General features: G+C 38.8%; 1 protein-coding gene across 1 annotated transcript in view; it reads left to right on the top strand.

Moving 5' to 3' along the window:
- Positions 1-12,075, top strand: part of SLC6A2 (solute carrier family 6 member 2) — a 118,239-nt gene extending 106,164 nt beyond the window's left edge. The window contains exons 14-15 of the mRNA XM_038368662.2: positions 823-3,380; positions 3,595-12,075. Of these exons, the coding sequence (XP_038224590.1) occupies positions 823-846 (24 nt within the window). The 3' untranslated portion in view covers positions 847-3,380; positions 3,595-12,075. The remainder of the gene's footprint in view (positions 1-822; positions 3,381-3,594) is intronic.
- The last annotated feature ends 1,788 nt before the right edge of the window (positions 12,076-13,863 follow it).

The raw sequence follows: 13,863 nt of genomic DNA, 5'->3' as shown, positions 1-13,863 counted from the left end.
AATGTGAAAATTTGGCTCTCTGTATTTAGTTGGAAACAAAAGCAAGAAATTGAATAGGCAAAACCCTCGCTATATATGAAGGAGAATTCTTTCTATATATTTTAGAGGGATATAGTATAGATATCTTCCCTTATATTTTAATGCATCAAATGTAAGTGATTATGGCTCAAGTTTTCAAATGTGTGTATTTCCATATTTTCGCTGTAAGTACTGCACATGAACATTCAGACATGGGTTATACGCACCCATTTCTGCACCATTCTGAACATGTGAACCCAAATACATAATGGTATAACATATCTTTTCAGCAGTTTTGGATTTAAATTATGGAGGTTGAGAAAATATACAAAAAGTAGAAAGGCATAATTTGAAAAAAGCAGGAGCGAGGCTCTGACAATGGAGTTCTTGGATGCTGTGTCAATCACTGAAGCCTGTGTATTGACTTAAGTTACTGTTTCCAAATAGCCAGCATCAGTAGCAGAAAACCATCATGATTGTTGGACATCAATCTCGTTTACGCATCTTAACAAAACATTAAGCAGTGTGCCTATCTCATGATGCAACTAGTATCTTAGTTAGGTTTCCACAATGTCCAATTGTTGTGCATTTTAAAACTCTCAGATTTTTAAATGATCGCTGTATCAGATAAGCCGGTTGTTAATAGAAACTGGGATTCATTTGGAAATAATACTGGTAGTAAATTTTTCCTGCTTTTTTGTAATTTAAGATTTGTTATCTTCCTTATTTCATACTTACTCTCATCACTATCATTTAAATCAATAATATATTATCAAATAAATAATGGCTTCTGTTTCCTTTCAGCTTCAACACTGGCTATCAATATGACAACTGACAGGTTGAGGAAAAAGCCAATACATTAAACTAAACTGGGAATAAACGAAAAGTCAAGTTCAAAGCTCTCTTGATTGTGCTTGGACCAGGCTGGCTCAGAGCTCATCTACTGATCTTTTGAGGGAAGACAGCTTCTGCTCTCTGTTTTCAATGCCTCCTTTCTATTACTTGGTTTCAAGTAATAGAACTTACAGACTGGTTTTCCATTTCTTTATATCTTTCAGTGCCATAAAATCCATAAGTGACCAAATTTTTGAGCTTTGATAGAGATAGAAGTGGAGGAGGGAGCAGAAAATCAGCATTAATTAAAGAAACTCTTGTCTTGGAGAAATAAATAAAAAACATAATTCCTTTAAAAATTCCTGCCACCTCATTGTTTAGAGACCAACTATATACACAGAGATGGATGCATCTCAATTATGAGACAAGAGTGACTTTAAGTGCACATTCATGTCATTTGCTTTCTTTCAATACTATCCTTTGGGATATAATTTTGCATCCTTCTGAAGTGAAGACTCAGTGCTTCACTTTCAGTGGTTTGTTACTAGTCTCTTCTCTTGGTGAAGAAGGTTGTCTTTGCTGTATATGTCTGTGCCAATTTCTGTGCAGTTGAACTATACACACCGAAAAGTAACAGGGATGGAATTAAATTCCTATTGTTGTGGCTATTGAGTACAGAAAGTAGTTTAACAATACACTGTACTTAACAATGCAAACATATTCCTTTTTGTCAGCTATTAAAATGGCTTTATCACATGATCCATATTCTACAGATGTTGAGTTAAGCACCAAAAATATTTACAGGTAGTCAGATTTTCCTTCTACATTCTGTTATATTGTGTGACAAAGAATGTACAGTATATATAAATATATAGGAACAGAGACAATGATTTTTAGAATAAGCCACTCTATCCAGTGGCACCAAAATATCAAATGTTGGCTTTGTGCAAGTGCACTATTATTATAAATGTCCTCTAGATTAAACTGAAGGTTTTAAGAGTTGTGTAGAACATCTTGGATGGAGGGTCTTCTAGGCATAATTCAATTATCTAGTCCTACTCCCTCCCTTGTGTATTTCAAGCAGCTTTATGCCAGCTAGAAAATACAGAGCAATCTTAGTGTGATTGGGTGCTGTTCTGTATGGTCACTGTTTTAAAGTCATATCTTCCCAGTGATCACTAGGTTGCAGTAACTGTGAATTACTTATTATAAGAACTATTCTAAATTTTAGAGACAGCAGGTTCTCAGATGAATCTAGTCTGGAGTTAGAGCCTTAATGCTGAATTTCTTTGCCTTTGTATGTTCAATTCAGTTTCTTAATGGTTTTTTAAATATATGTAGTGTTTCCTATTTTAATGGTTATTTATATTTTTTTTAATTCTTAATTTTTTATAATACCATCCTGGAAGTCTGAAAATAAAAGTTTTCCCTATTGATTTTGTCCTTTTCCATTTAACAACCATTGACTTCCTTCCAACCCCCAATGTTTCTAATAGAATTGAAATATATCTGCTTCTCTTTTTTACTTTATCCTTTATGCCCAAGGCGTGATTGAAAAGCCAGAAATATTTAACAGTTCTTAAAAATAGCTTCTCTTCTATTTTCAGTGTCTAAGTGACAGAATATTGCCATTGTATTCTTTTTTTCTTCATCAAAACACACTGTTTTAAACCCGAAGGGCATTGTCAGCTTTTTACCCAGGCTAATGGACAGTAACCTGGTAGGACAGCTATTGTAATTTATATACAAAAATCAAGGAGTTTAAAATGTTAAAATTAAAGTACTGTAATTACCTAAGAGTCCAAACAACATCTTCTATAAAGAGGAAAATAAGTTTAGGATTCTTTTTTAAATTGTCATTATATAGTCACTCTAATCAACATTGCTTCTTAAAATTATGCAGGGGTCCTTATTTTGTAGATATAAATCTTACTTTGAGAATGGTATAGCTTGCACAATCACTGTTCTGAGGTCTCCCAAAAGTTTCTCAGAACGGGTATGGCTATCAAATTGAGAAATACTAGGGGACTGCTAAATGTGCAAATCATCATGTGTCATCACGTCATATTCCTTTAGATCTGCACATAAATGGTAAACTTGCAGGCTAACAACCTATAGCAAAGTTTATTTGTGAAAATCTGTCAATATACAGTGAAATGGCTGCAGATGGAATGCTCTCACACCATCATGCCATTCTGAAGTCTGTGTGGTTTCCCTTCTTCTATCTAAGGGCTTGTCTGCACTGGCAATTTACAGTGCTTCAACTTCCTCGCTCGGGGTGCGTGAAAAAACACACCCCTGAGCGCAGTGAGTTTCAACACTGTAAAGTGCAAGTGTAAACAGTGCCCCAGTGCTGGGTGGTTTTTTTAGAGCGCCGGGAGAGCTCACTCCCAGCGCTCTGCTGTGACTACACAAGCCACATGAAAGTGCTGCCAGTGTAGACTAGCCCTAAGGGACGTTGGAGTTTTCTCCAACCAGCATGTAAGGGGCCTGATCCTGCAAATACTCACTGGGTTCTTACTACTGTAGTAAGAACTTACTTACTGTAGTAGTAAGTAGTAGTAGCAGCCGTGTTAGTCTGTATTCGCAAAAAGAAAAGGAGTACTTGTGGCACCTTAGAGACTAACAAATTTATTAGAGCATAAGCTTTCGTGAGCTACAGCTCACTTCATCGGATGCATTCCGATAAATTTGTTAGTCTCTAAGGTGCCACAAGTACTCCTTTTCTTTTTACTGTAGTAGTAGTAGTAGTTCTTACTACTGTGAGTAGTTTCCACTGGTGGCTATGCCCAAGGCTAAGGTGATTACTCATTAAATTATTATTGAATTGTATTGTGGTAGCACTGCTCGGCACTGTACAAACACAGAACAAGAAAATGGTCCCTGTCCAAAGAGCTTACAATCTAAGGGCTCGTCTACACTTGAAATGTTACAGTGGCACAACTGCATCACTGCAGCTGCACCACTGTAGCACTTCATTGTAGACATTCCCTATGCTGACATGAGGGTTCTCCCCTCGGCATAGGTTCTCTACCTCCTGGAGGCGGTAGCTAGGTCCTGGCACTGTCTACATCGGGGGTTAGGTCAGTTTAACTATGTTGCACAGAGGGGTGGATTTTTCATACCTCTGAGTGACATAACTGGGTTGACCTAACTTTTTAGTATTGACCAGGCCTAAGTATAAGACAAGAAATAATAGGTGGAGCTGAGAGACAGAGGAATTCTGTTGTTAATGGGACAACTCAGGATAGTAAAGCTTGCGTGATTGGTCCTTATTTCAGAGTGTCAGCCAGAAGGAGTCTCTCACAATTATTACGAGGCATTTCCTCTGCCCCAGAGATGTAAAATGTTGTCCCTGATTCTCCATTAAATGAGGGAGCAAGATGAGTCACTTTATCACATCCCCTGGATGACAGAAAAGTATGTTGCTATTAGATGCGACCTCAGGGCCTGCTGAGTAATTAAATACTTTCAAAGAAGCCATGCCTGATTGTGTGAACAATGTGCTAAAGACTCGCTCTGTACTTTGTAAGGCAATGTGGACAATATGTCCATCCAAGAAGCCTCACTCAGGAATCAGAGAGATTTGGTGCCACACCATGCTCCTTTCAGGTACCATCTCCTTAGTGCGTTCCTGTGTCTCACTGGGGAAAGTAGCAAATGCCTCAAACAGAGTCAGCTTCTTTAGGCTTCAACCACAGCCTTTATGGAAGATTGCTCAGACAAAGCAGGCTCACAACCGCTGTGAAATGGCTCAGCTAAATGGCTCCCATCATAGCAGAACCAGTGTGTCTGAGACCTCCAGCCAAGCAGCAACTCACTATTTCCATCCCTACACACAGATGCCTGCCTGAGAGAGCAGACCCTCCCCATGCCTTGGAGCAGTCCCTAAGACCCATTTCTGGTAAGGAGGCACTGGACACTAGAGAGAAAGAGTCCATCCAACGCCATTACATGCTTACTTAGGGAGAGGCAGAGTCTCATAAATCTCAGGATTAGCAAAGCCTAAAGTCTCTTAAGCAAACACCCCTCTTACATCATCCCTTATCACAGCTCAGTAATTCGAGGGACCTCTTTGCAACCTCTGTGGAGGAATAAAAATTCCTCCCCCCCGCCTCCTAGAAACAGACTCCCTCAGAAGAGGCATATGACTCCAAACTCAAACCGCTGTCACTTCACTTTCTTTAGAAGCCCCCCCACATCTTTCCCCACAGATCCCAAACTCTGAAGATACCCTCCCAACACACACACAAAGTCCCTAGTAGAGTAAGAGATGGCCTGGTAACCCATTTTCTGATAGAGGAAAGTGTTGGACAAGGCCCTGCTCGTTTGCACCCCCAGATGCAGCGTTATCTCTCCCTAAAAATGTGCTTGTGATGTGCTTGCTAGTTCTGTAGATTGGTGAGCCAGTGCGGACACTCACCTTGGTCTGAGGGACAGGATGAAGTGACTATTGTTGGGAGCATAGTGTAGGGCTAAGCAGGTTTATTTGACAGCTTTGGAAGTCATTGTATGTCTACTCTGCAAAAAAGGTGAGTTCTTAACTCAGGTTAGCTTTACTACATCAGCTAACAAAGGTTAAAATAGCAGCGAAGGTACTGCAGCTCAACTTTTCAACCCCATCCTCCCATATAACCTTTAACTCAAGCAGTTAAAATGAGTTACAAGCCAATTTGCTGTGTCTTTGTTGCTATTTTAACCCAAGTTAGCTAACGTGTTAGCTAATCCAAGTTAAAATCACACCTATTTTTTGTGTGCTCTATGGCTTGTTTCAGGAAGTCTTGTTTCAGGGCCAGCAAGAAAAGGGGCTCAGTGTCATGTCTCCTACATTTGGGTAGTCCTTCCCGGCCTGACTGCCATTGAAATTAGAGCTGGGCAAAATTTTCACACAAAACTTTTTTCTGAGAAAATCAGAAATTTGATGACCTCCCCAAACATTTTGCAAATTCATCACTGTTTCCCTGAAATATTCTGAAATTCAGTCTGACTTGTTTGATACAGATGACCTCCCCAAACATTTTGCAAATTCATCACTGTTTCCCTGAAATATTCTGAAATTCAGTCTGACTTGTTTGATACAAAATATTTCAATTTTTTGGTTCCAAACTACTTTTCATTTCAAAATTTCTTTTAATTTTATTTAAAAACAATAAAAAGTGGTTGAAATGATCAAAGTCAACAGGAAACATTTATCTTTGTTGAAATGAAACATTTCATTTGGCTCTAAACTCTTTTTTTTTCCCTCCAATTTTTTGGAATTGCCAGCAACCAAAAAAATCCATTATTTGCCCTGCTCTAACTGAAATTTATGACCTAGCCATGATCCACACTGTTTCACCAAGCCACAGAAAACCAACGAGCAGGGTAAGAAGAGAACTTGCTTTTTCTTCATGTTCTTTTATTGTAGCTCAGCAGTAGTGCTGTGAGTTTTCCAAATATCTGCAGTTTTCCACCACTTCATGGTTGAAACCTAGATTTCTAATGGAAATATAGTGAGCCGTTTAAGTCAATAATCCAAAAAGTACCAGTGTGATTTAATGCTTGGCCTCTGTTTGAACCACTGCAGGGCTCTAGCTTGCCTTCTGTCATGTCCTGGGGCATACACATTGGCAACACTTGAAAGGTATTTTACCATAGAGAGCAATTATGCAGGAAATCTAAGATAAATATAAAGTAAAGGGGGAGAAACACTTGGCTGTTTATTGTACGTGTGCGGCAATTGCCCGTGTGATGCATGTTGTATGTAATTTTCCCAGAGGAAGCTTCCTGTTGTTGAAGTTTTTCCCCAGTAAGATGAAACGTTGATAAAACAGTCACATTCAAACATCTAGTATATACATTTCCCTTCTTATATTATTGTTTAGAGGTGAGTTTAATTTATTTTTTCCACAACCTAATAAGAAAAATAGCACGTAGAAAACGATCTCATTTTTCAAACAGTTTTCATAATCCAAAAAAGTTGTTCGTTTAACATTAATTTGGATTCACATGGAATGCATAAGACAGGCACAAAAACAACATTTGTTTTTGCTGGTTGTTTTGAATGTTGGCTTATTGTATATCTTGAAGCCTTATCAAATATTTCCTTAAACACAGGGAATAGATTTACTGAATCAACTCAGAAACATAGACCAAGAATTTCTGACATGACTAGTGGTTTTTTGCCATCTCATTTGGGCTGAGACATTTAAAAAGGGCCCTAAGTGAGGACCTGATAAAGTGTCTCAAACTTGGCCCCCAAAATCACTGATTTTGTTTTAGACTCTTGGCCACAACACAGGAAGAGGCAGATTTTATAATAAAAATCCTTGGAGATTTTCATCCAAAGGGAAAAAGTCTTTGCACTCTGTACTGATTCACATTACTCATACTATAACCTATGACAGCTATTCCGTTAGAAGTCAAGCTACCGGGGATGGAAGAATGAAGTTATTGCTGTTTGAACACACTCTGTTCAGAAGAAGGGGGACGGGTTAAAAATGACCTACAGTTCCTGAAGCTGCCTCTGCAGGGCTGGCCCCTCTGCATTAAGAGCTTCAGCAACAGCATGAGGGCTGTTCTAAATAACAGGGTCTAACAGCCCCAAGGAGCTGAATCTGAAACAGCGGATCAGTGCAATGCTTGGGCATCCAGGCCATTGCCTTCTTTTCTCGGCCACACTGGCAATAAAAAGGGTACCTAGGGATGGTATAAAAGCTCCCAATTACCTGTGTTCCGTGTCAGAAGGTCACCTTTATACTGAGATCATAGAACCCTAGAAGATCAGGGTTGGAAGAGACTTCAGGGGGATCATCTAGTCCCACCCCCTGCTCCAAGCATTGGTGAGTATCCAAGCATTGGCTACACTAGATTATAACAGCAGAGCAGTGCAAAGTGGTTGCAGAATATGGTTCTCTGGCATTTAATTTATGGCAAATAAAACCCCCCCTAGAGTTAAACTCAAGGCAGGTCTACACTACAGTGGAGATCGACACTCTGAGATCGATCCACCAGTGGTTGATTTAGCGGGTCTAATAAAGACCTGCCAATTCGACTGCAGATCGTTCTCCAGTTGACCCGTGTACTCTACCCCCAATGAGAAGAGTAAGGTAAATCAAAGGGAGATTTTCTCCCAGCGATCCCCCATGGTGTAGACCCCGTGGTAACTCGACCTAAGGTATGTCGACTCCAGCTACATTATTCGCGTAGCGTCGGTTGACTTACCGTGGTAGTGTAGACATAGCCTCAGTTAGTCCTTTGATCCTCTCCTCCCCCCCCCCCCACTTTATTCTTCTTTGTTTGGCAAATGAGCATATTCTAATGAAAAGCTTCTACCTGGAAGGAATCTAAAAAAGTCCATGTGTGGGGGCGGGGATTTCTGTGTTATAAAATTGAGTCCTCAATATATTTTTGCAGTCACATTTTTTAATTCCAATCCAGGTGTTGAAACCCAGCGCTTTGCACTGCACTACAATGAGTTGTTGTTCTGGTTTGTTTTTTTCTAACCAGTATTCTTGGGAGGCAAGGTTTTGCTGAGGTAGGGATAATGTTAGTCAATAAGACCAACCATCTGTGCACATGTTCTTTAGCTTTGATGAAAAATGCAATTAGCATGTTTCTGCAATGCCCTGAAAGGCCCATTCTGAGAGGGACCTAACCCCATGTATAGCGGGTTTTTTTTAATTATTATTATTTAGACAAAAAATGTTTCTGAACCTGGTTCTCCCACTCACAATGCAAGAAGGTCACATGACTGGGGTAGACCACCTAGGATCTTTGCATCACAATTGGTTCAGTATATTGATCTGAAAGTGAACGGGGAAAAAGGTAAAATATCCAGATAAAAGGAGAAGCAAGAACAGGCACTTCCTTCATCTAAACCTCCAAACTTTTGTGAACAGAAGCTGTCAACTTGCTTTTTAAGTTGGCACTAAAACCAAGTTGATGTGATTCAGGAAACTTGTGGATGTCAACATTAATAAAGGTAGATTATTACTGAGCAACTTTTCAATGTATCAGAAATAAGATTATTATCTATAATTTCAGTGTCAGTATTTTCTAGCAAAACTCATTTTCTTGAACAGAAAAAAATACTATGGCAAATACAAGGGAAAAAATTGAATAAGAATTGTAAGAAATTATTCATTTTCACTTCCAAGGACATCACTGGTGAGGAGGAATATTCTAATATCTATTGTCTGACAAAATATTCCAGAAGAGAGACATATTCTGTATCACACTAGCAAAGAGAGGGCACTTTATTAACTCTGCTGATGTGAAAAGTTTGTCTGAACTATGTGAAAGAAGTGGTGTAGCTCTATTTTAAAACTGGGCAGTGCCATTTGGCAGCAGTATTGGAGACATCGGTAGAATTTTGGGTGAGACAAAGAAGCTAACAGGATACTTGTATCTGCAAGTATCCTGTCCACTCTGGTGTTTTTCAGTGCCACTAAGATGGGACGTCTCTTCTACACCAGGAATCCAACTTTTGGATAGTGAAATGGATTTTTCTCATCTTAGTGTCTGACGGACTAGAATGTGCCCTTTAGTCCCCTCATCACACAGTATCACGTAGTGACATCAGCAAGAGGTGGAGTAGCAGTAACTAACTGTGTTGATAAGCAGCAACACAGAGAATCTGTAGCAGTTTTTTAGTAACTTCTTATGTGACCATGATCTGAAATGAACCAGTTCTTGCATGCTACACTCTCGTGAGTGCTACTTACTGCTTGTTGCAAATCATGCACACGTCAAGATGATGTGGTTCCTTTTGCAGGACCAAAAATGTGAATGATCTCTGCGTATCTTTAAGCCTCTGCCCCAAATTTCATTCACTCCAGAAAACATTTCAAAGGTGGATAACTATACAGCCCAGTGTACATCTTTTGATTCCTAGGAGTTTCTGCTGGAAAAGGCATCTTCAGTACAAACATGCGGAGTATGATCATTAAGGACAGAAGCTGTAGGTTTTATGCACTCCGATCATTTTCAATTTATTCATCAAAGCACACTGAAACTTCTAAGAGTGGCAAGTTCATGTAAACATAGGGCCATATCCTCGGTTCAATGATACGCTGCATAGCTGCACTGTTCATCCCCTGAGGATTTGGGCACACTATCAGAATCAGAAGACCACCTCTGGATGCTCTCCATTGGAATTCTTTAACTATGTCCATCAAATATTTATCATTTGGGCTACTTGAGAGAACTAGGCTACAAGTAAGTAAAATGTCAGCCTGCATAAGAATTTTCCATGTGTTTTAGTTAAGTGACAACTTACAATAGGGGGATTTTTTTGGTTTGTTTGTTCCCCACTCCCCCACCCCCAGTACCAAAAGCAAACTTATTTAGTCACATAGCAATCATTATTTGAAGAAATTGATGTAGAGGGGAGAAGCAGACAGAGAAATTCAGGAGAACTAAATGACCAAATGTAGTGTAGAACAATGAATGTTTTCAATTATACTGACCTCCTTTGTTAAGTGCTTTGAGATCTACTGAAGAAAAATGCTATGTCTGATCTAGGTAATTTTAATAGGACTGATTCAAAGCCCAATTAATTCATTGGAGGCATTCCTGTGTACTTCAGTAGGTTTTGGATCGGCCCCTATGTGAAACATTTTTAAAATCTTTCAGTCCTACCCTACAGTCTTCACATAGGTAAAATTTCTATTAGCATCAGCTTTGATGTTGAGATCAGCTGACCTCTTGCTTAAGTACTGATTGCAAGACTGTGCCACTTGTATATTTGTTTTCTTTTGTAAAAAGGTGCTTACTTTTCCTCTTTTACTGCAATTTTAAATGGTTCTTTGATTGCTAGATTTCTTTAACAGGGTAACATGAAAAAATGCAGTGAACTTAGATCACCAAGCATTAAGTTGTCTCTGTTTAAATGTGTCATGTTGTTTCTTGATCATTGCCAAGACAGTGTTAAATTTGCAGGTGACCTGCATTTATCATTTATTATGTTGCACCCTCTCTATGAGCCTATTTGTGAGAGCTTAACATTTGTGCACTTTGGGGAAATATTATTTACTAAGGGAGTTTTTTCAAATACTGCATTTTAAAAGTAACTTATCAAGGTTTGCCTTACAAATGAAAGCTTTATAGTGAGCATTTACTTGGTTTACACAAATGTTTTACTTAATTTGTAATGCCTTTTTATAGCAGTGATTAGAATTTATCTGAAATAAGGGTACCTCTGTATATGAATATTTTAATATTTTTATCTGTTTTTTTTATTTTTAACAAAATGTAAATGTATATTGTAAGGCGAGAAATTGAGCCTTTGTGTTTTCATGTAGGACCTGTTTCTCCATTAGAAGTCTATGTCAGGGGTGGCCAACCTGTGGCTCCGGGGCCACATGGGGCTCTTCAGAAGTTAATATGCGGCTCCTTGTATAGGCACCGACTCCGGGATTGGGGACCGGTGCCTACTTTCCAGTGTGCTGGGGGATGCTCACTGCTCAATCCCTGGCTCTGCCACAGGCCCTGCCCCCACTCCACCCCTTCCCACCCCCTCCCCTGAGCTGACAGTGCCCTCGCTCCTCCCCCTCCTCCCCAGAGCCTCCTGCACACCACGAAACAACAGATCAGGAGGTGAGGAGGGAGAGGGAGGCGCTGATCAGCAGGGCTGCCAGTGGGGGGCTGCTGACGTATTACTGTGGCTCTTTGGCAATGTACATTGATTGGTAAATTCTTGCTCCTTCCCCGGCTCAGGCTGGCCACCCCTGGTCTATATAATCAGCCAGTCTAGTTCTACAGTATGTTGGCCTTTTGATTATAAATGTAAATGTGATAAAGGAGAATAAAGCATTGTTTGCTACAGCTAATGTGCACTGTAGAACAATATTCTCCAAAACTGCCTTAATTTCATAAAAGGAAGTCATGCATTTGTAGTCTATATTCTGAAGAACCAGTTACAGCATATTTTTGCCTGTAATTTTGTTTTGTTATGGAGAACTGTACTTTAAATAACATAAACTGGTGTCTAATATAGATCCATATTCAAGTCAAGAAATACTATTTAATTGACAAAAAAATGTCATAGGAGTTTACAATTTAGCAGTAATTGAACATTCTCCAAAGTATCCCAGTGGCCACAAATGTTTGAATAATGCCACTAAACTTTCACATCTACTTCCATGAGTTTGTACGATATGCAGATACCTTTTTCAACTATTTCATTTCTGTAAATCATACATTAACACCTTTTGATGTCTGGAAAGAAATAACATTTCAATTTCATTTTTTTAAAAAAGAAGGACATAGCTATATACGTATGTAACCAGAAACAACTACATTTCTTATAAATATGGGTGTACGTGTGATAGATGCGCTGGTTAACTATGTTAAAAATGTTGATAAAGTTGGTGAATGTAAAGTATTTGTCCTCATTCTTCTGTCCTTCTGTGATCAGTGTAAATAATAACTGTTTTAAGCTCTGCACCATAAATGTAATAGATTATTTCAATATTGTGTACAAAGTATTATTTAAATGAATAAACATCTGACAGATATGCAGATACAAAAACAGACAATAAACAATAAAGAGTATCTTCTGTATCAACAATTTAGTCATGGTAATATTGCATGCAGTGTGAATGGAGTTAAGATGTCCAAATTGTTCTGAGTGGATAATCCTGAAATGATCTCCACACAGGTGGAAACTATATCTTGATGTGAGTGGGGTACAGAAACATCAGTCCTACTAAAAATATGCAAACTAGCTACTATTATCAAACATTGTCTCCGGCTGATCCTCCAGGCTGGTAGCCAGTTAAAAATAGCAGGCGAAAGGTAGAAATTGCACACAATTCTTATCTTTGCTCAGTTATATCCCACATCCCTTTACCGTTCAGCTAATCAAATGGATTAGCAAGAGTAAAGTGGTTGTTTAATTCCTAGAGTGCGTGTAATCCAAGTAATTCTGTAAACTGTCATACTAAACACACATTAAGTAAAAATCAAACAATTTAAAAATCTCTCAAAATGCAAGACACAAGAACTGCAGTTTCCCAAAGTACATGTGGTTAACCTTTTAAATTACTTGCTGTCATTTATATTCTGCTTATAAAATATGCCTTAACTATAGTCACAATTATAACAAAACCCAACCTTAATCTATGGATTAACCAGGAAGAAAAGCTTATTTACTTGTGCTTTTCCCCTTAATTGCTGTCACTTAGTTTAAAAAAAGGGGATAATTTGATTATTTTGCCTGCAGCTGAAACCATCAAATGTATCATTGAAAAGTTTATTTTTTAATTTATAAAATAATTTAAAACCTACTCACAATAGGTCCAATTTGAATGCTCTGAAATGTTTCAAAACTCTTTTTGACTGACTCTGCTATTGAAGGAATATAGCAGAGGACATCCCCTCTCAGGTGCAACGTAGATCAAAAAGGCAATCAAGTCTATTAGTAGGGTAATGTCTCAATAGGGGGATACAAAATATCTACCTACTCAGAAAGTTTAAAATGATGTGGTAGAATTATTTCTACAATATAAATATTGTCCGTAAAAACTGTTCTTCTCTTAAATCAGAATATCAGATGTGTTCATCAAGAATATAAAGCTCATGCGACTCCTGCCTCAGGTTGCAAACAGAGATAAATAACCCAAGGGAAGTCAGGGCCACTTCACACTGAAAATGGGGCCTGGCCACTGCTCACTCCATGGCAGCTGGAGGTTGGTTGTGGGAGGCACAAGCTATACTTAAAAGAGATAAATATTGTTGCTGCTTTTAAGCATGCTCCCCCCAGGCCCTCAAGCCCCTGGAACATTCTAGCTGCCTTGTTTTCTGGAGGCAGAATGATGTTGCATCTGCACCTATTTGCCTCCCCACAGCATGGACCTTATTCTCAAAGCCAAAGCAGAGACCTTAGTTTGCAATTAAACATTTCCATACCATCCTGAGCTGCATGCTATGTAATTACTTCCCATGAAGCTAAATGGGGGTTAGACACACAAAAATACAGTCTTCGGGATCAGGCCCTTGTAAATCTTCAAATACATAATATCCATCAAG

Source organism: Dermochelys coriacea, chromosome 12 (genome assembly GCF_009764565.3).
Source record: "Dermochelys coriacea isolate rDerCor1 chromosome 12, rDerCor1.pri.v4, whole genome shotgun sequence".
Classification (NCBI taxonomy): domain Eukaryota; kingdom Metazoa; phylum Chordata; order Testudines; family Dermochelyidae; genus Dermochelys; species Dermochelys coriacea.
Note: the sequence above shows the minus strand (reverse complement) of the source record. Positions and strands in the feature narration are given on the sequence as shown.